Genomic DNA, 24,593 nt, shown 5'->3' on the forward strand with positions numbered 1-24,593 from the left:
TTTCAAGGACTGTTTCCTGTGGCAGGATCTGTGCTCAACATGCTGTACATTTGCTTTCCCATGCTGTTCTCACTAGAGTCCTGGACAGTAGAATTGTTCACTGACTAGGTTTGCATTGTCTTAACTGGAAAGACCCAGCCAGGCAATGACAGTAATAACCAACAGAGGCTAGGGTAGAAGCTCTGAAGACATTTCCTGTCTATTCTGCCCCATAGGTGGTGTGTGTCCCCCTGTGGATTCTCATGTCCTTTCTGTGCCTGGTGGTCCTATATTACATTGTGTGGTCTGTCTTGTTCCTGCGCTCTATGGACGTGATTGCAGAACAGCGAAGGACACACATAACCATGGCACTGAGCTGGATGACCATTGTCGTGCCTCTTCTTACTTTTGAGGTAAGTTTTTTTGTGGGAAAATTCTTCAATCCTGAAGCCCACTCTTCCTTACAACTACATGCTATATAACTAAAAAGGCAACTTGCTAGTTCTTGACATCACAGTTAACTCTTGTAGGAGGGAAAACTAGCAGGAATGACAAGGACATGGGAATATCCTCTCTTCCTGGGGTTGGGGGGGCACTGGAAGAGAACAGTGGCTTCTCCAACCACAATGGGTCTGCATGTGTGGGGCCTCCACATTTTTTATTTTATTTATTTTATTTATTTTATTTATTTTATTTATTTATTTATGTATTTATGTAATTATGTATTTATTTTTGGAGGTACTGGGGGTGGAACTCAGAGGCTTTCTACTTCCACACTACACTCCCAGACCTTTGTTATATTTTATTTGGAAACAGGGTCTCACTAAGTTGCTGAGAGCCTCACTAAGTAGCTGGGGCTGGCTTCGAACCTGTGCAGTCCTCCTGTCTCAGCCTCCCAAGTGCAGGGATTACAAGCGTGCGCCACCACTCCTGGCTGGCTGCCACATTTTTAAAGGGAGAGCTGCATGTCAGAGTTTTCTATTTGAAGTAGTATAGAAAATGCTAAAATGAACACTGTTAACTACTTAAAGCAAGCACCAGGATGGAAATTTGCTGAGTGGATAGATTGCTTGATCCTAAAGAGAGATGCAAAGGGACACCTGGTTCTTCCCCACCTGGGTGGTTTTCTGGCATTTCTTCTGGCATCTTTCTCTCTTCTTAGAACTGACTGGGAGATGCTGCCTAGTGAGGCAATTTCAGACTTTTTATATTTTCAGGTGACACATCAATAGGACCTTAACTCTCTTTTCTTCTAGATTCTGCTGGTTCACAAATTGGATGGTCACAATGCTTTCTCTTGTATTCCTATATTTGTTCCTCTGTGGCTCTCGTTGATCACGCTGATGGCAACTACATTCGGACAGAAGGGTGGAAACCACTGTATGTATTCAGCATCTCAGAAGCTCTGAATGTTAGTGGGTGGTGAAACAGACACAATACAGAGAGAAAGGCCATGTTCTATATGAAAAGATGAGTCTGTGGGCCCTAATTTATTAGTTGGTGTGAGGATTCCTGGAGTGAGGAAGATCTGGAACTGTCCCTCTCAAGAGTGGGGTATGGTGTTACCCTTGCTTTTTACTGGCCTGAACCACAGCTCTCCTCTAGGTCATGCTTCTGTTACAGGAAGAATCAAACAAAGCAAGCCTCCCCTCTGAGCTTCCATTCCTTCCATACAAAGTGGGGCTCAAGATACCTCATCGCAGGGTTTTTAAGACTAGCTGAAAACTCCCACGTATCACATCAGAAACCCTGGAGTCATCCCAGGTACTCTTTTTTCTTCCCTTTCCTGTGTATCAGTCATGATACCACAGGTCCTTCTCCATTTTATTTATTTTTATTTTTTTTAATTTATTTTTTTTTGGTGGTACTGGGGTTCCTGGAAGCCCTTCTTCCTCCGGGCTGCACTCCCAGACCTATTTTATATTTTTGAAACAGGGTCTCTTACGCCAGCGCTGCTGGCTTCGAACCTGCGCGATCCTCCTGTCTCCGCCTCCCAAGCGCGGGGATTACAAGCGTGCGCCACCACGCCCGGCTATTTTTATTTTTAATGAAAGTAAATGGTATACATTTAAACTGTACTTGATGCTCTCTTCACTCTGCACTTTACCTTCTCCCCTCCCAACAATGAATACCCAGACTAACCATGCTATATTTATAATTTTACACATATTTGGAAGTAGCCTTCATTAATCAAGTTTGGCCTTCTTCCTCTCCTAGCTTTCCATTCAGACTTTGCTGAGATTTCCCTTCCAATATCTGGAGTCCCTCTGGTATCCCTAATGCTCCCTAGTTTGGGCATATTAGAGGAAACATATGTCCCTTCTCTTTCTGTGTTTGGCTGATCTCACTTAACATAATGCTCTCCAGGACTTTCTATCTTCTTACAAATGACCTGATTTTGTTCTTCTTTATAGCTGAATAGAATTCCATTGTGTGTATTTCCCATAATTTTGCAAACCATTCATCTGTTGATGGGGACCTAGGTTGTTTCCATATTTTGGCTATTAGGAATTGTGCTGCTATGAACATAGGTATGCATAATTTGCTGCAGTTCTCTGATTTCAACCCCTTTGGAAAAATACCCAGGAGTGGTAAAGCTGGATCATATGGTGGATCTATTCCCAGTTTTCTAAGGAATCTTCACACAGATCTCCATAGTGGCTGAACTAGTTTGCACTCCCACCAACAATGTAAAAGAGTTCCTCTTTCCCCACATCTTCGCCAGCATTTCTTGTTATTTGATTTCTTTATGCTTGCCACTCTGATTGGGGTTAGATGGAATCTCTGTAGTTTTGATTTGCATCTCCCTGATGGCCAGTGATGAAGAACATCTTTTCATGTATCTATTGGCCCTTTGTATCTCTTCTTTTGTGAAGTGTCTATTTAGTTCATTTGCCCATTTCTTTCTTTTTTTTTTATTGGTGCACTGTATTCATACATCATATTGGGATACAAACTTTTGTAGACATACATGCACACATCGCCCAGTCAGCCCCCACCCGATCCCCACCCCATTCTCTCCCCATCCCTCCCTCCCATGCTTGGCTTAGTGGTTGACATCTAGTATTATAGCAATTTATCCAAAATTAAAAGTGATAATCTCACATAACAGTTTCATTTGTCTGATACCAAGCTTTTGATGACTTAAAGATAACATTTCAATATTTCTTTTTACTTTTTTTCTTACTAGAGAATATTTTTTTCTACTTTTTTTAGGTGAAACTATCATATATTTATATATTTATTTTTCAGAAAAAAATCTATCCTAATATGGAATATGGACTCTAGATACCCAAAACGATCTTGAAAAAGAACAAAGCTAGAAGATATATATTTTCTGATTTCAAACCATATAAAGCTACAATAATTGAAACAGTGTAGTACTATTCTAAAGGCAGATATATAAACCATTGGAGTTAAATAAAAGCCTAGAGCTAAATTCTTCCCTATATTGTCAAGTTATTTTTGACAAGGTTTCCACGAACATTTGGTGGTAGAAATAATAATATTTTAACTAAATATTGTTAAAACATAATAATTACATGGAAAATAATAAAGTTGGACCCTTACCTAATCCCATATACAAATATTAACTCAAAATAGATAAAAGACCTAAATATAAATCTTAAGACTATAAACTTTTAGGAGAATATCTGGGTCATAAAACCTCACAACACTGAAATTGGCAGTGATTTCTTGGATATGATTTCAATGGCACAGGCAACAGAAGAGTATACAACCTCCATAAAAAATTAAAAAAATATTGTATATCCAAAGACAATGTAAACGGAGTTAACAGTTACTAATAGAATGGGATAAAATATTTCCAAATGCTATATCTGAAGGTATATTAATATTCCAACTAGAAATCCTAAAAATTAACAACAATAAAGGCAAACAATACCATTTAGAGATAGGTAAAAGAGTAACATAAGTAATGAATCTCCACAGATAACCAATCTTAGTTGACTGTTGGATGGAAACTCTTGTTTCTCTGGTTCTGTGTTACCTATTTCTTCTTTGTAGTTAATCTCTTTGAGTATTTTCTCTAGTGCTGGTTTTGAAGACATAAATTCCTTCAGTTTCTGTTTGTCATGGAAGCTTCTTATTTCTCCATCTAATTTGATAGAAAGTTTTGCTGGGTAGGAAATTTTTGGCTGGAAGTTGTTTTCTTTCAGAGTTTGGAATATGTTACTCCAAGCCCTTCTGGCTCTCATGACTTGTTTGGGAAGTCTGGAGTGATTCTAATTGGTTTGCTTCTGAATGTCACTTGGCCCTTTGTTTTTGTTGCCTTTAAGATTCTCTGCTTGGCTTCCACATTAGTCATTTTGACAATTATGTGGCGTGGGGATCCTCTTCTCCGATCCTGTCTAAAGGGAGTTCTATAAGTTTCTTGGACCTGTGTATCAACCTCTTGCTCTATGTTTGGAAAATTTTCTGCTATTACTTCCTTGAAGAGATTGTTGATCCCTTTGGTGTCACTTTCTTTTCCCTCCTCTATTCCAATTATTCTTAGGTTAGCTCTCTTAAAATGGGCCCATATTTCTTCAATGTCAGATTCCTGCTGTCAGATATTTTTTCCTAGATTAGAAACTATGCGTTCATTTTTGGAATGATCATCTTCTAAGAGCAAGATTCTGTTCTCCATGTGTTCTAATCGGTTGTTTGTGCTTTGAATTGAGGCCTTTACTTCATTAATTGCATCCTTTATCTCTTTTTGGCTCTCTCTGAGTTCTTTTCGAAGCGCCTCTATTATTTCTACCGTTATTTTCCTCATTTGATCTTCTAGAAATCTCTGATTTTCAGTTTTATCGGGTTCTGATGTTGTGGGGTTGTGGGCATTTATTGCTCCAGTATTATTCCTCTTTCCCATGATTTCGGAAGTTTGTGCCTTCTCTGGGTTCTTCCCTTGGGTCACTATGACTTCACTTAAGGTGTTCTGGATCTCGAGTCAGTAGTATCTCAGACCCCACTACTCCTTTACTGGTTGTATCAGAGTCTCCGACCCAGAGAGTCGATAGAGGCTGCTTTAGACTGTGGGGGGTGCCAGGTTTCACGTTCTCCTATGGTGTGATATCTCTGCCACCGCCCCTCCCCCACTGGGTCAAGTCCCAGGGAGTACAGTACTGGGATTTCTCCTCTGTGGCCCGCAATTTGACTCACTGTTCTTGAGTACGCAGATGTAGTTGTACTGGAGTCGGGTGAATTCTCTGCTGCTACCGCCGGTGGCAATATGGCACCACTGCTACGCCCTCGGCCGTGAGGCTGGCGTATTTCTTCTTGGTTTTGATTTCCACTCTGAATCCCTGCGGCGTGTGCTGAGCTCAGCCACTGGGAGCTTTAGATTTTACCTGCGGCGAGAAATCCCGCCTCGCTGTTCCGCAGCGGCTCACCTAGGCTTGCTGTAGCCTTCAGGTGAATTTGCTGCTGCCGCCAGCAGTATGGCACTGCTGCCGCGTCCTCGGGTGTGAGGCCGGTTATCTCCTCTGTGGCTCTGAGCTCTGTTCTCAGTCCGTTTTCTCTCTGGAGCCTGGTGATTTTTTTGTTTTCTCTGGTGATGGTGTTTTCTGGCTATGAAAGGCGCTGATTTTGTGGTAATGGAGATTGGTTGTTACGGGGCTCTTAAGCCCCGCTTTTCTCAGTCGCCATCTTCCCGGAAGTCCTCTCCGTCCACTTTAAGATCTTTTCCTTGGCCTCTATGTTATTCATTTTGACTATTATGTTGCATGGGGAGGTCTTTTTTGATCTTGTCTTAATAGTGTTCTGTATGCCTCCTGAACATGAAGATCTATGTCTCTTTCCATATTTGGGAAATTCTCTGAAATTATTTCTGTGAAGTGATTACGGATGCCTCTGGTCTGTACCTCTATCTCTTCTTCATTGCCTTTTATCCTTAAGTTAGGGTGTTTCATGTTGTCCCACATTTGTTGGATGTTTAGGTTTTGTTTCTATAATGACTTCTGTATAGTGTTGACTGTGTTTTCGGTTTTGGATGTACTGTCTTCTAACAGTGATATTCTACTTTCCATTTCATCTGATCTTCCAGAATTTCTTTTTATTGCTGACTTCATTTCATTTATTGACTTTTTTATTTCATTCCAGACCTCTTTCGGATTCTTTCTTAGTATTTCTAGCTCGTCTTTCATCTCCACTAGATTTGTTTAAAATCCTTTCATCATATTGTAGATCAAGATTCAGAACTCCCCTTCTTGCATTTCTTGTAGGTCCGTATTCGTGACTTCTGTCATTTCTCCACTATTCCTGGTTCTCATATTTTCAACGTTCTCAGGCCTGTCTTCCCATTGTTTGTGGTTTATATCAGTCTTAGTAGTAGGAATTTAGAAAAGTCAACCAGTAAGCAGTACTTTTTCTAGTGGTGAGGGTTGGGTGATGGTGGAGTAGCTAGGGTGATGGGTGCAGGAGTCAAGTAAGGTAGAGAATATAATTAGATTGTGGAAGAATTTAAGTATAATAAGGTGTATCAGGTTGAGAATAGGAGGAGTTTAGATAGTAAGACTCTTGTATTTATTGGAATATTTAAGTATGGAGGTGTGAGAAGCATTGTGTATTAAAGAGATATAGTTAGAGGACAAAGATAAAGTTTTGAGGGAAGATAGTATATAGTCTAAATTGAGGACTTTGTAGAAGGAATGGGGGAAAGGAGCAAAGACAAATGGATAAAGAAACAAAATAAGGTACAAAGGCTAACTATTATACATCATGTATAAACAATATCGATAAAAACAAAAATAGACCGTCAAGAGGGAACAAAAAGGGTTAAGAGAATAAACAGGATAAAAATAAAATAAAATAAAACAAAATTAACCACCATGTGGTATGAAGTGAAAGCACCCAACAAAGAAACCCAAGTATAGGTAAAAAAAGAAGAAATAAAAGATTATCCCCCCCAGAAAATGAAAAAAAACAAAACAAACCCAAATATCAAAAACTAAAATAAACAATATAAAACAGCAAAAATGAAAAATAAAATATAAAAAATAAGAAAGAAAAAATAACAGTCCTACTATGTTATGAATATACAGTGTATATGCCAGTGCCTTGTATTTGCTTGAAGCGACCCCTTGTGGACCTGTGCAGGTATCATGCCTTAAGCATGCTTCTGTGACACTTCGGTTGAAGCTGCCCCCTTGGTGCACACTGGCACCCACAGTTATCACGATGTCTGGTGACACTCACTCTGTGTTCACTGGGTCCCATGGCTCATCTGAGCTCACACTGTTACCTAGCAGCCCATTCTGAGGCTCTGAAGTCCTGGCAGCTCTTCCATATCACACTGATTCTATGCTTGCATGGTTAGCAGGTCTGTTTCCGAGTCCCTGAAGATCTCTGGGCGCCTCTGCGGGGGCCGCTCCTGGTGGACAAACGGTGCCGCTCAGGAGCTCGAGTGAGCTCGCAATTTAAGATGTTGGAGCTCTATGGCCACTTTCAGACTCTAGGGCCAATCTCAGATTGCCAAGGTCCCAAAAGCTGTTTGGGCCAGTGGCCCCCTGCGTCTGCAGCCCCACGGCTGCCTGCTTCTTCAGCCCACTTTCTTCTTTCTTTGTGTGCTGCGGTGAATTTTGGAGTTCAGAGTTATTGGATTTCTTCCACTGTAGACCCCGAGTCTGTTTTGGGTTGTACACTGAATTTAATTTTCTTTATTAAGATGCTGTGTTCTCAGTATTTGAACTTAATTTGCTTCAGCTAGTGAGATATGCTGCATCTCTCCATCACCATTTTCTCCTCCTCGATCTCCATGTTCTCGTCCTTCTTCATTTTACCTAGATGGACCACTCTGTGTCTTCACATGAATGGTTTGGCACAGATTTGAGATGACCCTTGAGGAGGGGCCCTTTGTCCTAATGCTGTGAACTCTACTGTATGTGACCCATACCACCACACTTTGGAAAGCACAGGGGATTGTACAGAGTCCACATAAAAGGCTGTGCTTGTTTCCTAAGAGAGATAGCACCAAAAGAACAGTTCTCTGGGACCCAAAGAGGGAGATAAGACCTCAGGAAAATAGTTTGATGGGACATCATGAGCTCAGGCTACCTCCTGGCCTGGACCAACTTATGCCAACCTCCACCTAGATTCCAGAGGACAAAATAAATGCTTTGCTTGGATGACATTCTTTTTCATACATAATTTTATCTTGGGAGGGGAAGGTTCAGGGAAGACAAGATGATCTAGGTGCCCAGGTATTTCAGAATCACTACAGCAGTGGATCTTAAAACTCAAGGACCCTTATGAATTCCTGGAGGGCTAGGTAAAGCAATTCTTCAAACCCTACCTTGTAATTTCTGAATCAGGATATCTGGGAATGGGACTGAGGATCACATCCTAACAGGGTCCTGTGGATGCTGTCATTTTTCCACTGTTAGAATCTAGAGCTAGGGGTCTTAATTCTACTCCTTATTGGACATTCAGCCCCTGGTCATTAATTATTTCTGAGGAATATGGATAAAGTGTTGTATTTTTTATTACAACTTCCTATTAAGCAAAGATGAAACATAGGAAAGTCCATTAAGTATAACATTTGAAAAAGAAAATTCTTATTTTTCAGGGTGGTTTGGTATTCGCAAAGATTTCTGCCAGTTTCTGCTTGAAGTCTTCCCATTTTTGAGAGAATATGGAAACATTTCATACGATCTCCACCACGAAGATAATGAAGAAACTGAAGAAACCCCAGTTCCAGAGCCTCCTAAAATTGCACCTATGTTTCGCAAAAAAGCCAGGGTAGTTATTACCCAGAGTCCCGGAAAGTATGTCCTCCCACCTCCCAAATTAAATATTGAAATGCCAGACTAAATGACATTGTGGAGGGCCAGAGCATGAATGGACTGGGACACACTCTCCTCATTTCTTTTGCCTCTCCTTCACCCTGCGTAGACCCTGGAGGAGGTGGGCCTCCAGGGACATTCATTTCATGCCTCAATTGCATTCAGTGCCAATAAGACACTCTTCATGATGGAATGCAGAGGTGGTAGGGTACTGAAGGTGTTCACAGATGTGGATGCCAAGGAGCATGTGAGAGAGGAAGGAACTCACTTTTGTCAGGATGGGCACCTGAGGCATGTGCTCACCCCCATAGAACCCACTTGGGAATGGCTCCTCAGTAGGTACACAGGAAATAAAATGTGGGGCAGTTTTTCACACTGCTAAGATTCCCATCAAAAGAGATGTTGGAAAAAGTGGTTAACAAATCCACTCACAGTGCAGAGCTGTCCTATTGCAGGTAGCCAGTGAGGCTATAACCAGGTCAGAGTATACCTGGCGTTCAGATACAGCACAGCCAGGCTTTTTCCAAACCCTACCATGGAGAGGTTTTCCTTGGGCATGCTGACATCAGGTTCTCATGGCTTCATCCATGAGCCTTCCCAATGGAGTAACTCCATGTCTGTATAGTATTTATACAAGTATTTTAGCATTGTAATATACAGTGTCAAATTCTAGTTCTGTACAGCATATTCTGTTAAAGTATTTTTTTACAAGCTTGTGCTAGAGACAGATTTGTTCTGCTACTGAAGCAAAAGAAGGGGGCACACTTGCGAGTCCCAGAGGAGTGCTGCACCTTTACCAGACATTACCCTTGGAATTCCTTCACGTGCATAGTTGTTCCTGCCATCACAGCCACAACGGGCAAGAAATAATATGTACTTTTTCTAGCATTTGAGGAAAACTGGCTAGCAAGAACCTAGAAAGCATTCCTTAAAACTGGAACACTGGAAAAGGTTTCCCAGCACAGAAAGGGCCAGGGACTTCTCTCTGTGTTAAGAGTCTGGAGCTTTCTGCCTGCCTGCAAGGAGAGCACTTTACAGGGGGCTGATTGTGTTGTCCTTAAGCACAGTTTCCCCAGGTTCTGCTGCTATAGCCTGGAAACCAATCTAATCCTGCAAGTGAAATAGCCTTCTGTCTGAAGTCAAATAGTTCATTTTATAAAGGACAGTAAAGAGGACCATTAATGTTCCAGCTTAGAAAGTAAGGGCATATCTTTCCATGGTCAACTGCTAAAGGCCTCAGTCAGGCATAATTGAAGACCAGCATGTCCCTGACAATGCTACTGGTACTAGCCTTGAGCAGGCCTGTTTTGTTTCAGGGAAAAGGGGGTGATGGAATGGTGTAGCCTTTCTTCTGGTTATGTAAACTATGTAGCCAATTCCACTATTTTTGCTCCCTGTAGTTGTTCAATAAACTGTTTCCTTGTTTTACACATGTGCTGTGTATCCTTTTTTTAGGTGACTTGGGAACTGGAATTGTTCTCAACCAGCATGGAAGGTAGTATCTAATGTCCACTATAGTGAACAGCATTTATGAGTCAGTCTTCAGGGGACACTAGGAAGGGTAAACAGAAGGAAAGAGGGGAACTGCTGGTGATCTTATGGTTTGCTAGCTGATGCCACACTGTCACTGGTAATGTTTAGGAGGCATTCTATACTGTCCCTGGAGATGCAGAACCAGTCTGCAACTGAAATAGCCTTGGTAGAGGTTGTGAGGTCATACCAGTCATGTCAGCTGCTGAGGTTTGCGTATATCCCAAATTCTTTCTACTACTATCTCTCCCACCCTTGTCTCTCCAGTTCAGTGGGACCTTAACTCAGGTAGCCTTTGAGCTCAAGATTAATAGCAGTTGACAAGGAACCCCCCTGTAAATGCTGGCTAAAGATTTCCTGCAGATAGCCGAAGGCCAAAGAAGGACCCTTTCTTGAGCTCATTGGGTTTGACTTGCTGGGAAAGAAAATGCCTCATTCAATAACCTCAGTGGGTGCCAGGTATTCTGTTTCTCTCGTATGCCTCATGGAATTCTGATTCTGTGGAGAAGATGCTGTTGCCCTGATCCCTGTGAGGAAACGGAGGCTACGAGAAGCTAATTAAGGAGCCCCAAGTCACACAGCTATGAAATGTCTGGGCAGAGATGTTTATTTTAGTCTTCCACTCCAGACCCTTGTACAGAGTCCTTAATCAGTTCCTGGACACCTCTGGATGACAGTGGCACTGTGTGCTCAGAATGGGTTGGGCAGTTTGGTCTAGAGGAGGCCCTGAATATGGAGTCAATGTGAGATTGAGGTTGCTTTGGATGGATGTCTCTCACTGGATCCCCCTGTACCACCTCCACAGGAAGGACTACAGATCAAACACTGGGCACAGACTAAAGGCCATGTGATCTGGCACTCTATGACTGGAGGAACCTGTAGACTAAAAGGCTATCTCTATGAGGCAGGGTCCCTGTGCAGGATGAGGAGGGTCAGGCAGCAGATGACCATCTCCACTGCAGTGGGATAGGATGCTACTATCTGAACCATTCACCCAAGTGTTGGCCCAACATTTTTCTTCACCCAGAGTCTCTGTGGAGGACACTATGTCACCTGGTGACTGTGAGTTTCGGAAGGATTGTGTAAGTGCAGCCCAGTGAAAGCATGGGACCTAGCTGTCTTTCAATTGACTGTGTGTTAAAAATATAAAAACAACAGGAATAAGTGGCCAGTGCTCTCTACAAGAGATCACCACCTCATTTAGTCAGTGTTTTCTTTGACTCTGATAGCCCGTGGGCTGGAGGACAAGAGGACAGTTCTGAAGTTTCTGCCTAAGTTTTGGCAGGACACCTTAAACACAAATGGGAACTGATGTCATCGTTCCCATGGAGATGAGTGTGTACAACATAACGTTGGCATACTTATGCGTCAGTTGTCTGTCTGGGCTCTTTATGAGATCTCTGGGTGGACAGGATGTGATGTCACCTTCAAGTAACCTGAGATCTTTTGTGATCTCCTGAGGCAGCATGATGATCAAGTTGAACCAAGGACAAGCTATCCCTGAGTATGGCTAGATGTGAGGAACGTAACACGAGAGGCTGGAGGCACAGGTCCGGAAGGGAGCCTTTTCCTACAGAATCAAGGGCTCCTAGTTGGAGTAGAGAAAATAACCATCTTCCAGCTTGTCCTGTCTGTATCTGGGATCAGCAATTGCCAGTGGTGTTTCCTGACTTCAGGTCACTGTTTGAAGGAAATGTTCCTGAGCCTGTCACCCAAGAGACTTTGTCCAGAAGGCCATATGCTAAGAGGGACGTCCTGCCAAAAGGAAAAGGCAAACTCTTCAGTCTCCCCTTCCCGCAGAAACTGTGGAAGATCGTCAATAGCAGCAAGTTTGCATCTATCTGCTGGGATGATGGTGGGACCTATGTAGGGATCAATGAGAAACTGTTTCAGAAGGAGATTCTGGGAAGGAGCGGCCCCAACAAAGTGTTTGAAACTGACTCTATGAAGAGCTTTGTCCGACAGCTGAACCTCTACGGCTTTAGCAAGATGCGGCAGGACACACACACATCCCTCTTTCTCAGCAGCTTTTACAACTTAGAAAGACCAGTCTACGTGGTGAGCAAGGTAAACCAAGGCCAGGGGGCTTCCTCAATGGCCTCTGTATTCAGGTCTGTTTGGGTGGAAGTCCCTGGACTGGCCCTGGGAGCAGGGTGGCCATGGGGTAGAGCTTTTCCTGTCCTCTTCCCCCTGGGGTGGAGGTGGCCAGAGCACATAAGGGTTAGTATGGGGAACCTGCTAAGATCAGTGTCAGCTGTCTCAAGAACATGAAAGATTATAGGTGACTATATATATTCCTGCCCTCCTGTGTGGATCAATTGGCCCCTGGCAGTTTGTGTGTCCCCTTGACTCCACAGCCCCTGATACTGTGATGTAGGTATGTGAGAGAGTGCTTCTCTTTGCCAATATCCATGTACCCGAACTCTTATGGCATAGTTGCTAGATTGAACACACTAACGGGAGCCTGCTGACAGTAGATTAAATGTGTGTGTGCTTGTCTTGGCCAGGGACCTCTGGTGCTGAAGTGCCTCTGACCAAGCACTCTTGCCAGGGCTCCATTCTCTTGCCAGCACACACTGGGTGGTGATGGCAAAGAGTCTTCTTTACTCCCAGGGTCCTTCCAGTTTCTTTTCACTGGCTTTGTACATCTCCTAATTTGCCATTGTTAGGAGCATTCCAAGCAGGAAATTCTGGTCCTAAGTTGGTGAGTCTTTTGTGTGTGAAAATGAATGTGTCTCTTCCTGTTGGAACTATGAGTTTTCCCAAGAGGCCTCCCTGGGCTGCTTGAGTTCTACTTCTCAGGGTATAGTTGATCTATAATTGCAGATCTAGTGACTTGGAGTTTCTTTTTTTCCTAAACTTTGAACCTCAGTTGCAGTTCTACTATAATCCATACTTTAAAAGAGATTCCCCACACCTGCTTAAGAGGATAAAGAGAAGAGTGGGCATTAAATCTACATTAAGACACATGGGAAGCAAGCCGGAATGCCAGGAATCTTCTGTGGAAACCAGAGCCACTGCACAGGAAGAAGATAGAGCATCTGGAGTGGAGGAAAACCAGGAGCTGCTTCACCAGCATGAAAGTACTGGTGCTACCTCCCACATTGAGGTAGAACCTGCTACTCCAGCTGCTCCTGTGTTGGTATCTGAGCCCACCGGAGTGAATGGCAACCCTGCTACAGTCACCCAGCTGGCCCAGGGGCAGACAGAAGGTGGTCAGGAGCCTTTGACTCTGGTGGCTGGCATTACTATGCCTGCAGAGTTCCCCTTCATCTGTATGACCATACCTTCCCCACAGGTTACCTCGTATGGTCCTATGGTGGGCCCTCCTGCTGTGTCACCAGGAGGATTTCTCAATGTGCATTCCCCACACCTTCCTTTTCCTACACTTGTGCCCTGTTACAGCCATCCTTGGATGCCTGTACCCATTGTGGCTCCTGGGTCTGCTGCCCATGTGTCCCTGTTCCCTCATCCTTCAACTCCACTACACTGCTGTCCCAACTGCCACTGTGTCTCAGAGTACATGCCAACTATCAGTGGGCCTCTCATGTATCCACATTGTGCATATCATCAGTGGTAAGAAAAAAAAAGAGCATTTGGGAAGAACATGTGCTGTTCAATAAAAAGCACCAGAACATGACTAATATTCTGTCTGCACAAAAGTACCCATCATCTCTGTCTTTCTTTCTTTGCAGTAACAAAGCCCCCTTTGGTAAATTTGGCTTGTATGTTAAAGTTGTTTACTCCCTGGTGTAATATAGGAACCAGTAGTATGGGCTGATTAAGCTCCCCAAAGATTATCTTTCTACTCTTTACAGATATCCTTTATCAGCCAGGAGAAAACAAAGTGGTTACAATGGAAGTAAAATCAGGTTCAATTTGGGAATATTGTTGCTGTTGGAATAGGAGAGTGTTGCAATGGGAATACATGGGCCACAGTGAATTTGGGGTGTGTTTCAAGAGTTTGTTGAGGCAAAGAGATATTTTAACAGCAAAATAGTGGATTGCACAAGATATTTTTATACATTATTCTTTGCCTACAACGACCACAAAAGGGGGAAGTAAGCCTGATATTAGAAAGACAATTATTGGACAGGTGTGCTTGCCAAAGTACATTTTGTAGGAAGCTGAGGTGGCCCTTCTGCTAACCTATATAACTCCAGGTTGTTTTTGGCAATCATCAAGAATACAAATGATAATACATTCTGGCAAAGATCTGGGGGAAAAGGAACACCTATATATTGCTGGTAGAATTATGCATTAGTACAACCATTATGGAGAAAAATATGGTTTATCAAAAACAAGAAACAACTAGGAAGAGAGCCACAATATGAACCAGCTATATTACTTCCTATTATCTTTTCCACAGAATTAAGAGTACTAAAATGATGCATGCATATATCCATTTTGTAGCAGTACAATTCATATGGCCAAGTTATGGAACCATCCTAGGTATTTAATAACACCTAGATGAGTGGTTAAAGAAAATGTGGTATGTGCACAGAATGGAGTTTTTGTTTGTTTTTGTGGTACTGAGGGTAGAACCCAGGGGCTTTTCTACTTCCAGGCTATACCCCCAGACCTATTTTATACTTTATTTGGAAACAGGGTCTTACTAAGTTGCTGAGAGCCTCACTCAGTAGCTGAGGCTGGCTTTGAACCTGTGCAATCCTTCTGTCTCAGCCTCCCAAATGCTGGGATTACAAGTGTGTGCCACCACGCTTGGTTTGACAATGCAGTTTTATTCAGCCACAAGGAGAACAAAACTATGTCACTTGCAGGAAAATGATTGGAAGTGAAGAACATCATGCTAAATGAGATATGCCATACTCAGAAAATCAAGGACCAGCTGGGCGTGATGACACATGCTTGTACTCCCAGTACTTGGGAGACTGAGACGGGAGAATCCAAAGCCAGGTTCAGCAACTTAGGAAGACCCTTGGAAACTTATTGAGACCTTGTTTCCAAATAAGAAATAAAATAGGGCTGAGGGTATAGCTCAGAAGTAGAATGTCTCTGGGTTTAATCCCCAGAGACACACATGAGAAAGAAACAAAGAAACGAAGGAAGGAAGGAAGGAAGGAAGGAAGGAAGGAAGGAAGGGAGGAAGGAAGGAAGAAAATAAATCAAGAACCATATGTTATATCCTGTAAGTGGGAGCTAGAGAAATAAGAGTAAAGAGACTTAATTAAAATGAGGAGAGAGACCAATAATGAAGTAGAGGGTATCAGGAAAGGAAGAGCAGGGGGGCAACAGGTGTGGGGAAAGAAACAGACCATATAATGGTAGGTACATATATTACTATCACTATAATTCCTACTATCATGAACAATTACACCAATGAAAACTTTTTAAAAGTTCATAGAAATTTACAGCATGATGTACCTTAATATATGTAAATATGAAAAACAATTTAAAGAGATGGGGACCCCCCAGGTTATAATGTAGATGAGGTGGGGAGAAGAGAAGAGAAGAGAGGGGAGAGGTAGAACTGTATTACAGACTTATGAAACAAATGAAACAACATCAGTGAAATAGGTGGGTGGAAAATTCCTAGTCTAAATCATGTTGCAAATGAGTGGAGTCTATCATATTAGAGGTCAAGGAAACTACACATAAACACTGCTTTCTAATTGAAAGTTGTTTTCCATGGGCTTACAAGGTTCTATTTTAACAAATCTGAAGCCGTATACTGAAACTGAACCATTAATTAAAAGAATGGTTAATGGTGGGAACCAGGTTTCTCACTGTTGGAGTAGGAGGCTACAGATGAACAAGAGGAGGAGGAGTTTGTAATAATACTTGTGGTAATGGATTAAAGGTGGAAATGTCAGTATAAAGTCACATTTAATTTAACAGAAACATGTTTACAAACATAAATGTTCATGGGTATATGTATAAACATGGCCTATGCATACATATATTCCATTGGTCTTTCAGTAGGGAAGGCCTATAACTAAAAACTCACAAGTAGAGAAGAGTACCCCAAGGAACCAGATGTAGAGTTCTAGAACAATTTCCCAATAAAAAGAATCAGGAGCCGGACATGGTGGCACATGCTTGTAATCTCAGCATTTGGGAGGCTGAGACCAGAGGATTGCGGTTCGCAGACAGCCTCAGCTACTTAGTGAGGTCCTCTGCAACTCAGTGACACCCGGTTTCAAAATAAGGAATAAAAAATTGGGCAGGGAGTGTAGCTCGGAGGTCAAATGCCTCGACCCGCAAAAAAAAAAAAAAAAAAAAAAAAAAGAATCAGACATCATTTGAGAAATGGCTGAATTTAGTTTTGGGGGTAGGACATATACAATATGAATATGGAGCATAAAATATCCCTAGAAATTAATAGATATATAATATGTTTAAAAACACTACGGTATTGCATTCACAAACACCAGAATATGGAAAACTTTCCAGAATAAATGGCTAATTTTTCAACAACAAAATTACAAGAAAAAAGAAAAATGGGGAAAGATAGACATATTTTAAAAAGACTTAGCCTAGCCTGTTGATACATGCCTGTAATCCCAGCACTTGGAAGGCTGAGACAAAAAGGTTACAGTTCAAGTCCAGCATGTAGTTTCTTAGCAAGAACCTATTTCCAATAACAAATGATAATGATGATGATGATGATGATGATGATGATGATGATGATGATAAAGAAGAAAAGGTCTGGGAGTGTGTCTCAGTGGTAGGACATCCATGAGTTCAATCCACAGTACCACACACACACACACACACACATAAAAAGGAATTTAGAATGATTTAGACCAAATATAGACCATATCTGTATACTCATTAAAGGAAATATTTTTAAATACAAGTGTATCAGAAAAGTTTGTAAAGCAGTTGGATATTTGATGACCATTTTTTGGTAGCACTGGGGATTGAACCGGAGGAGGTTCTACCTCTAAGCTACATCCCAGCCCTATTTCATTTTTTTAAATAGGATCTTACTAAATTACTCTGTAATGTTCTTGAACCTGTGATTCTCCTGGCTCACCATCTTAAGTACTGGTACAGGATTGTACCAGCATACCTGGCAGAATCATTTCTGCGATTTTTTAGAAATGGCAAGTGTACGGCCGGGCGTGGTGGCGCACGCTTGTAATCCCCGTTCTTCGGAGGCAGAGACAGGAGGATCGCGCAGGTTCGAAGCCAGCAGCGCGCGCTGGCTTAGGAGACCCTGTTTCCAAAAATGAAAATGTAAAAATAGGTCTGGGAGTGTAGCCCGGAGGTAGAAGGGCTTCCAGGAACCCCAGTACCACCAAAAAAAAAAAAAAAAAGAAAGAAAAAGAAAAAAAGAAATGGCAAGTGTATTGGGTTCATAGCTTATAAAATTATCCTTATCTTTTAGAAGTATACACTGAAATATTTAGAGATGAAATAATGATTGGGGTTGCTCCACATTACTCCAGTGGCTAAGATGAAGGTAAGTGAGCAATTTAAATGAAGCCAGATTTGATAAGTAGTATTTAAGGTTTTGTATGTTGAGTGTCAGGTTTACTGGGTTCATTATACTATTCTCTCTACTATATGTTTGAGCCTTTCTGTAATGAAAGGATTACATTACAAATGCCATGCATAACAGGTGAAATCCTAAGTGATCCCTGACCACGTTTTAAAATAAAAAAGCACAATGACCAAATAAATAAAATAAAACATGGCTGGATGTGGTGGCGCACACTTGTAATCCCAGTCTTGGGAAGCTGAAACAGGAGGACTGCAGATTAGCAGCCAGCCTCAGTTACTTAGTGAGGCCCTCCACAAGTCAGTGAGATCCTGTTTTCAAAATAAAATAATTTTTAAAAATAGGGCTGGGGATGTAGCTCAGAGGTAGAATGTCCTGGGTTCATTCCCAATTATCAAAAAAATAAATAAAATAAAACAAAGAAATGACCAAACTGACCCTCAAAGAAAAAAATAAGCCACACAAACCAAACCAAAGATATATTAAAAGCTCAAACTACCCTCAATTGCTTCAAGAGAAGTAGTTGTGGAGGCCAAATCCACAGAATGGTCATGGAATATGAATCACCATCTATTGTCAACCCTTCCTTAGCATACAAAAAGATGGCATATGTTCAACTAATTGACTCAGGCTAGCTCTCTGGATTTGAAAACCGGATAAAGACTCCCCCATGATAACAATGAGGCAAGCTCTCATATTTCAGAAAATATCCTAAATAAATTTGTAGCATACCTAACATAGGAATGAATTAAATGAACAAACAGCCTATACAAAAGAAATAGCATTATGATATAAAACTAGAAAAGCATCTTTTTATTGTAATTCCATACTTGTAAAATAGAAGAGGAATAATAGTATCAATGACATAGAAAAAGAAATTAACAGTTGTGCATGCCTGTAATTCTAATACCTGGGAGGCTGAAATAGGAGGCTTGCAGGTTTAAGGCAACCCTGAAGTAACGTAGTGAAACACCGTTTGAAAGTAAAAAACTGAAAAGGGCTTCCAGCTGAGCATGGTGGCACACACTTGTCATCCCAGTACTTGGGAGATTGAGAAAGGAGGATCGCAGGTTCATGGCCAGCCTCAGCTATTTAGTGAGGTCCTCTGCAACTTAGTGAGATCCTGTTTCAAAATAAAGAATAAAAAGTGGGCTGGGGATGTAGCTCAGAGGTAGAATGCTCCTGGGTTCAATCAACACTACTGCAATAAAAAGGGCTTCAAGTATAGATCAGTGGTAGAATGCCCTTGAGTCCAATACTCAGTACCACCATCCCCCCCAAAAAAATTCACCATACATTCAACATAAAAACCAATTAATGTTAAATGTTAATAATAAAATAATATTTATGTTTAAAATAATATTTTGATGTTAAATTAATGTTTTGACTGTGGTGGTGCACACTTGTAATCCCAGTACGTGGGAGGCTGAGAAATGAGGATTGCAGGTTTGTGGCTATCCTCCGTAACCTCCTGCTGCCCTCTTAAACTTAGTGAGATCCTGCTTTGACATAACAAAAATAAAAACGGGGTAGAGGTCTAGCACAAAAGTAATATGGGCCTGAGTTCAATCCTCAGTACCACCAAAAAAAAGCATGTTGGCACATGCTTGTAATCCCAGCATTTGGGAGGCTGAGACAGGAGGATTGCGGATTTGGGACAGCCTCAGCTACTTAGTGAATCCCTTTGCAACTCAGTGAGATCCTCTTTCAAATTAAAAATAATTTTAAAAGATAAGGCTGAGGGTGTAGGTTGGAGGTAGAATGCCCCTAGGTTCCATCCCCAGTACGGCTAATAATAATAATAATAATAATAATAATCCTAGATTTAAAATGTTAGAAGAATTTTTGTGAAAGTAATGTAGAAAACACAGATGTATGTTCTTGCCTGTGTGCTTCAAAGCAGCACTGAGACACCAAACTAGAGCTACGAAAACCAAAATAAATAATGTGTATATGAATATTGGGGGAAAATGTTGAGCATTGATATCAAACTTGAAAAGTATCAATCTTGAAAAGATATCAATCTTGAAAAGTAAATGGAACTAATTCGCTTGTGGAATATTCCACTAAACTCTGAACCAGTTATGTCCAATAATGACAGAAAATAAATATGTGTTTCACAAAAGCACTAGTAGAAGAGATGATATGCCATTCACAACAGCAACAAAGCCACATATTGAATGATGAATGGGTAAGAGCAGAAATTAAGGAAGAAATAAAGAAATTTATGAAAACAAATGAAAACAGAGATACAACCTACCAAAATCTATGGGAAACCATGAAGGCAGTATTAAGAGGAAAGTTTATTGCATTGAGTGCCCACATAAGAAGGACAGAGAACCACCAAGTAAAGAACCTAATGACACAATTCAAGGACCTAGAAATTATGCAACAGTCTATTCCCAAAGCCAGCAGAAGGCAAGAAATCATTAAAATTAGAGCAGAAATAAATGAAATAGAGAACAAAAAACAATTCAAAGAATCAATAAAACAAAAAGTTGGTTCTTTGAAAAGATTAATAGAATTGATAACCCCCTGGCCAACCTAACCAAAAGAAAAAGAGAATCAACTCAAATTATCAAAATTAGAAACGAAAAAGGAGATATCACCACAGATAGTGAAGAAATTCAAAAGATTATCAGAAACTACTTTAAAAATTTATACTCTAATAGACTTGAAAACCTGGAAGAAATTGATAGATTTCTAAGCACAGTTAACCTTCCTACACTCAGCCAAGAGGACATAGCAAGCCTAAACCAACAGATAACAACCAAAGAAATAGAAATGGCAATAAAAATTCTTCCACCAAAGAAAAGCCCAGGCCCAGATGGGTTTACAGCTGAATTCTACAAAACCTTCAGTGAACAACTAATACCAATACTTCATAACTTGTTCCGGGAAATTGAAAGAGATGGAACTCTCCCAAATTCCTTCTATGAGGCCAGTATCACATTAATCCCCAAACCAAATAAAGATACCACAAGAAAGGAAAACTACAGACCAATATTCTTAATGAACATAGATGCAAAAATTCTAAACAAAATACTAGCTATACACATTCAAAACTATATCAAGAGAATAATACATCATGCCCAAGTTGGTTTCATCCCAGAAAAACAAGGCTGGTTCAACATACGCAAATCAATACATGTTATTCACCACATAAATAGAACCAAGAACAAAAACCACATCATCATAGCAATAGATGCTGAAAAATGCATTCGACTAAATCCAACACCCATTTATGTTAAAAACACTGCATAAAAATTGGGATAGAAGGAAAGTACTTCAACATCATTAAGGCAATATACTGTAAACCCAAAGCCAACATTATATTGAATAGGGAAAAACTGCAAGAATTTCTGCTAGTCAGGAACAAGACAAGGATGCCCACTATCACCACTCCTTTTCAATATAGTCCTTGAGACTCTTGCTGGAGCAATAAGACAAGAGGAGGAAATCAAAGGAAACACAAAAGTCCCAATCCTCTGGCTAGCCCTGGAAAAATGCAGCTCCATTTAATGAGACTTCAACAATATGGTATTATCACATTGTGTCACTCTTTTGCCAGTCAAAGCTTGAAAGCCAGGACTACCAACCAGTACAGGACTTATGGGTCATCCATCAGAACACAGTCATTCTGTATCCCACTGCGCCTAACCTGTTCATCTTCTTAGTTTGCTCTCAGCCTCTGCAGCCTAATTCACATCTTAAAGGATGTTTTATTCAGTACCTGTCTGACTGCTGTGAGCCAAAAAAGGTTTGCCTTTAAATAAGAAGACCCAAAAGCTAAAACCAAAAATGGGTACACACTTAAACTAGATTGCCTCAAGAGTTTAAGAACTCCCCTACTGTTTTTGGAGAGTCTCTGGCCTGAGACCTCAAGTCTTTTTCTTCTCACACCTTGGGCTACACCCTCCTTCAGGATGTTGATGACCTTCTCTTCAGACACAAGACTCTTAAATGTTGTACCAAAAATGTACTCCAGTGCACACTGCGGTTGCAAGGTTTCTAAAAAAAAGACCAAGGTACCATATCTCCCACCAAAAAGTGAAGTGTCTGAGATTCACCATCTAAACAGATAAGAGACTATTGCAGACAAAAGAAGAAGAGGAAGAAGAGGAATAAGAGGAAGAAGAAGAGGAAGAAGAAGAAGAAGAAGAAGAAGAAGAAGAAGAAGAAGAAGAAGAAGAAGAAGAAGAAGAAGAAACTTCTTTTCACCTCGTTTGTCTCAAAAAGAAGGACCACAGTCCACGTTCTGGTCTAGAAACCAATACCAGTCTTACCGTGTAAAAACTCTTATATATTGTTGAAGGAGGTACATACCTTAAATCCAGTCACCCTGCTGCCACACATCAATAAGTCAATGATCCACGATTGTAAAAAAGTGCTGATGCAAATCCACTCAATGAGGCCAGACTTAAAAGCAAGCCATGTACCGACCTTTGCCATAAAAGTCACCTAGGTCATGACAATCTCCCTGAACATCACTTGAGAGCTGCACTCCACGTATAGGCCACAGAGTTCAGACAAAATAATAGGGCTAACAAAAAAAGGGGGGACCCAAACTGATACATTCAAGTTTTCAAGTTGGCTTTCTCTTTTTCCTTCTTCTGCTCTTAAGATAAGTTTACTATTCAAGTTTGCTTAAAACTTTTATATTTCAGACTGTTATAGCTAAAATGTAAACATCTGAAAAGAAAAACTATAATTCTTTAAAGTACAGGCCACTGTAAAACTTAGATGATTTTAATTTGCTTCATATTTTGTTAAAAAATGTACAAAATTGCCGGGCGTGGTGGCACACGTTTGTAATCCCCGCGATTGGGAGGCAGAGACAGGAGGATCGTGCAGGTTCGAAGTCAGCCGTGCTGGCTTAAGAGACCATGTTTCCAAATAAAAATATACTAAAAAATAGGTCTGGGAGTGTAGCCCAGAGGTAGAAGGGCTTCCAGGAACCCCAGTACCACAAAAAATGTACAAAATTATTTCAAAATATAAAGTTATGTAGGGAATTATGGCAGAAAGTAACCAGTATTTTGGGATGAGAGAGAGAGGTAAAGAAGGTATATGAGTATGGAGACAAAAATATGATGTAATATAAGAACATATTTTCAATTGTAATTTTCCAAAATTAAGAAATTAACTGAGACTTCCAGGAAGATGCCAACCAAGAAAAGCAGTGTTTACGAGTCCTGCTAAGATTCGATCTCTATTGCCACAAAATCAGCACTTTTCAAAGCCAGAAAACACTATCAAGCAGAGAAATAAAAAATGTAAACACAAGGGACAGAGAAAAAGAAGTCTAGAAGAACAACCAGAGACCAGAAAAGAAACCAGCCTGCAATGCAGTGGCAGAGCCGCACCAGCGCCATCTTCCCTCACAGCACCAGGCTCCAGAAAAGAAAGGTAAACAAGGAGCTGAAATGAGCAGCTGCAGATCATTCAGGTGTAATTCAGCAGTTCTTCCAGTGCAAAGAACGTCTAAAACTCCCAGTGGGCAAGATCATCACTCCTTCCAGGGACTCAGAACAGAGCTCAAAACCAGAAAAGAAATATGCCAGCCTCACGGCTGAGGGCGTGACATCGGCTCCATATTGCCAGCAACAGAGGTGAGTTCACCAGGCCTGCAACAGGTCCAGATAGGCGTGCACAATAACCGTAAGTGAAATTGTGGCCCTTACAGGGAATAATCCCAGCACTGCATGCCAAGGGACTTGCGCAGCTTTAATCACCTCCTTGGAACTGAAATTTTACAGACCTATCCAGTGAAGGAGTAGCGGTGGCAGAGATACCACACCCTTGTTGCAGCTCCCTGTGGGAAAACTCCCAGGCCAGCACCCCCAAGGTCTCATGCAGTCTCGATTAACTCCCTGGGTCTGAGACTTTATGATACAACCCAGTAAAGGAGTAGTGGCAGCTGAGATAACCACAAACTCCAGTTTCAGAGCACCCTAAGTGAAGTCATGGTGACACGGGGAAGAACCCAGAGAAGGCACAAATTTCTGAAATCATGGAAAAAAGGAACAACAATAGAGTAATGAATGCCTACAACCCCATATTATCAGAACCTGATAACACAGAAATTCAGAGACCTCCAGAAGATCAAATCAGGAATATAACTGTAGAAATAATACAGGGCTTTTGAAAAGAATTTAGAGAGCATATGAAAGAAATAAACGATGCAAACATTGAAGTAAAGCCATCAATTCAAACAATAAATAATTGATTAGACCACATGGAGAATAGAATCTCTCTCCTAGAAGATGATCATTCCAAAAACGAATGCATAATTTATAACTTAGAAAAAAAATCAGACAGCAAGAATCTGACATTGAAGAAATATGGTCCCATTTTACAAGAGCTAACCTAAGAATAATTGGAATAGAGGAGAGAAAAGAAGGTGAAACCAAAGGGATCAACAATCTCTTCAAGGAAGTAATAGCAGAAAATTTTCCAAACATAGAGCAAGACGTCGATACACATGTCCAAGAAACTTATAGAACTCCCTTTAGACAGCATCAGAGAAAAGGTTCCCCATGCCAATGACAAACGTGGAAGCCAAGGAAAGAATCTTAAAGGCAATAAAAACAAAAGGCCAAGTGACATTCAGAGGCAAACCAATAAGAATCACTCCAGACTTCCCAAACCAAGTCATGAGAGCCAGAAGGGCTTGGAGTAACATATTCCAAACTCTGAAAGAAAAAAACTTCCAGCCCAAAATTTTCTACCCAGCACAACTATTTATCAAATTAGATGGGGAAATAAGAAGCTTCCATGACAAACAGAAACTGAAGGAATTTATGTCTTCAAAATCAGCGCTAGAGAAAATA

General features: G+C 41.0%; 2 protein-coding genes across 4 annotated transcripts in view; both read left to right on the plus strand.

The window, feature by feature from the left end:
- Positions 1–8,790, plus strand: part of TMEM185A (transmembrane protein 185A) — a gene marked incomplete at both ends in the record, with an annotated part of 54,143 nt that extends 45,353 nt beyond the window's left edge. For all 3 annotated transcript variants that reach the window (XM_080719317.1, XM_080719315.1, XM_080719316.1), the window contains 3 exons: positions 216–392; positions 1,236–1,359; positions 8,546–8,790. In XM_080719317.1, coding sequence (XP_080575443.1) covers positions 216–392; positions 1,236–1,359; positions 8,546–8,790 — 546 coding nt within the window. The remainder of the gene's footprint in view (positions 1–215; positions 393–1,235; positions 1,360–8,545) is intronic.
- Positions 8,791–9,297: 507 nt separating this feature from the next.
- LOC308278921 (heat shock transcription factor, X-linked-like) lies at positions 9,298–13,872 on the plus strand (the record flags this gene model as incomplete). The annotated part of the gene is made up of 5 exons (XM_080718920.1): positions 9,298–9,367; positions 10,218–10,257; positions 11,320–11,374; positions 11,940–12,359; positions 13,165–13,872. 5 exons carry the CDS (start codon positions 9,298–9,300, stop codon positions 13,870–13,872), a joined length of 1,293 nt encoding a protein of 430 aa, XP_080575046.1.
- Between the last annotated feature and the right edge of the window lie 10,721 nt (positions 13,873–24,593).

Source organism: Muscardinus avellanarius, assembly GCF_963383645.1.
Source record: "Muscardinus avellanarius genome assembly, chromosome: X".
In the NCBI taxonomy this organism is placed as follows: Eukaryota; Metazoa; Chordata; class Mammalia; order Rodentia; family Gliridae; genus Muscardinus; species Muscardinus avellanarius.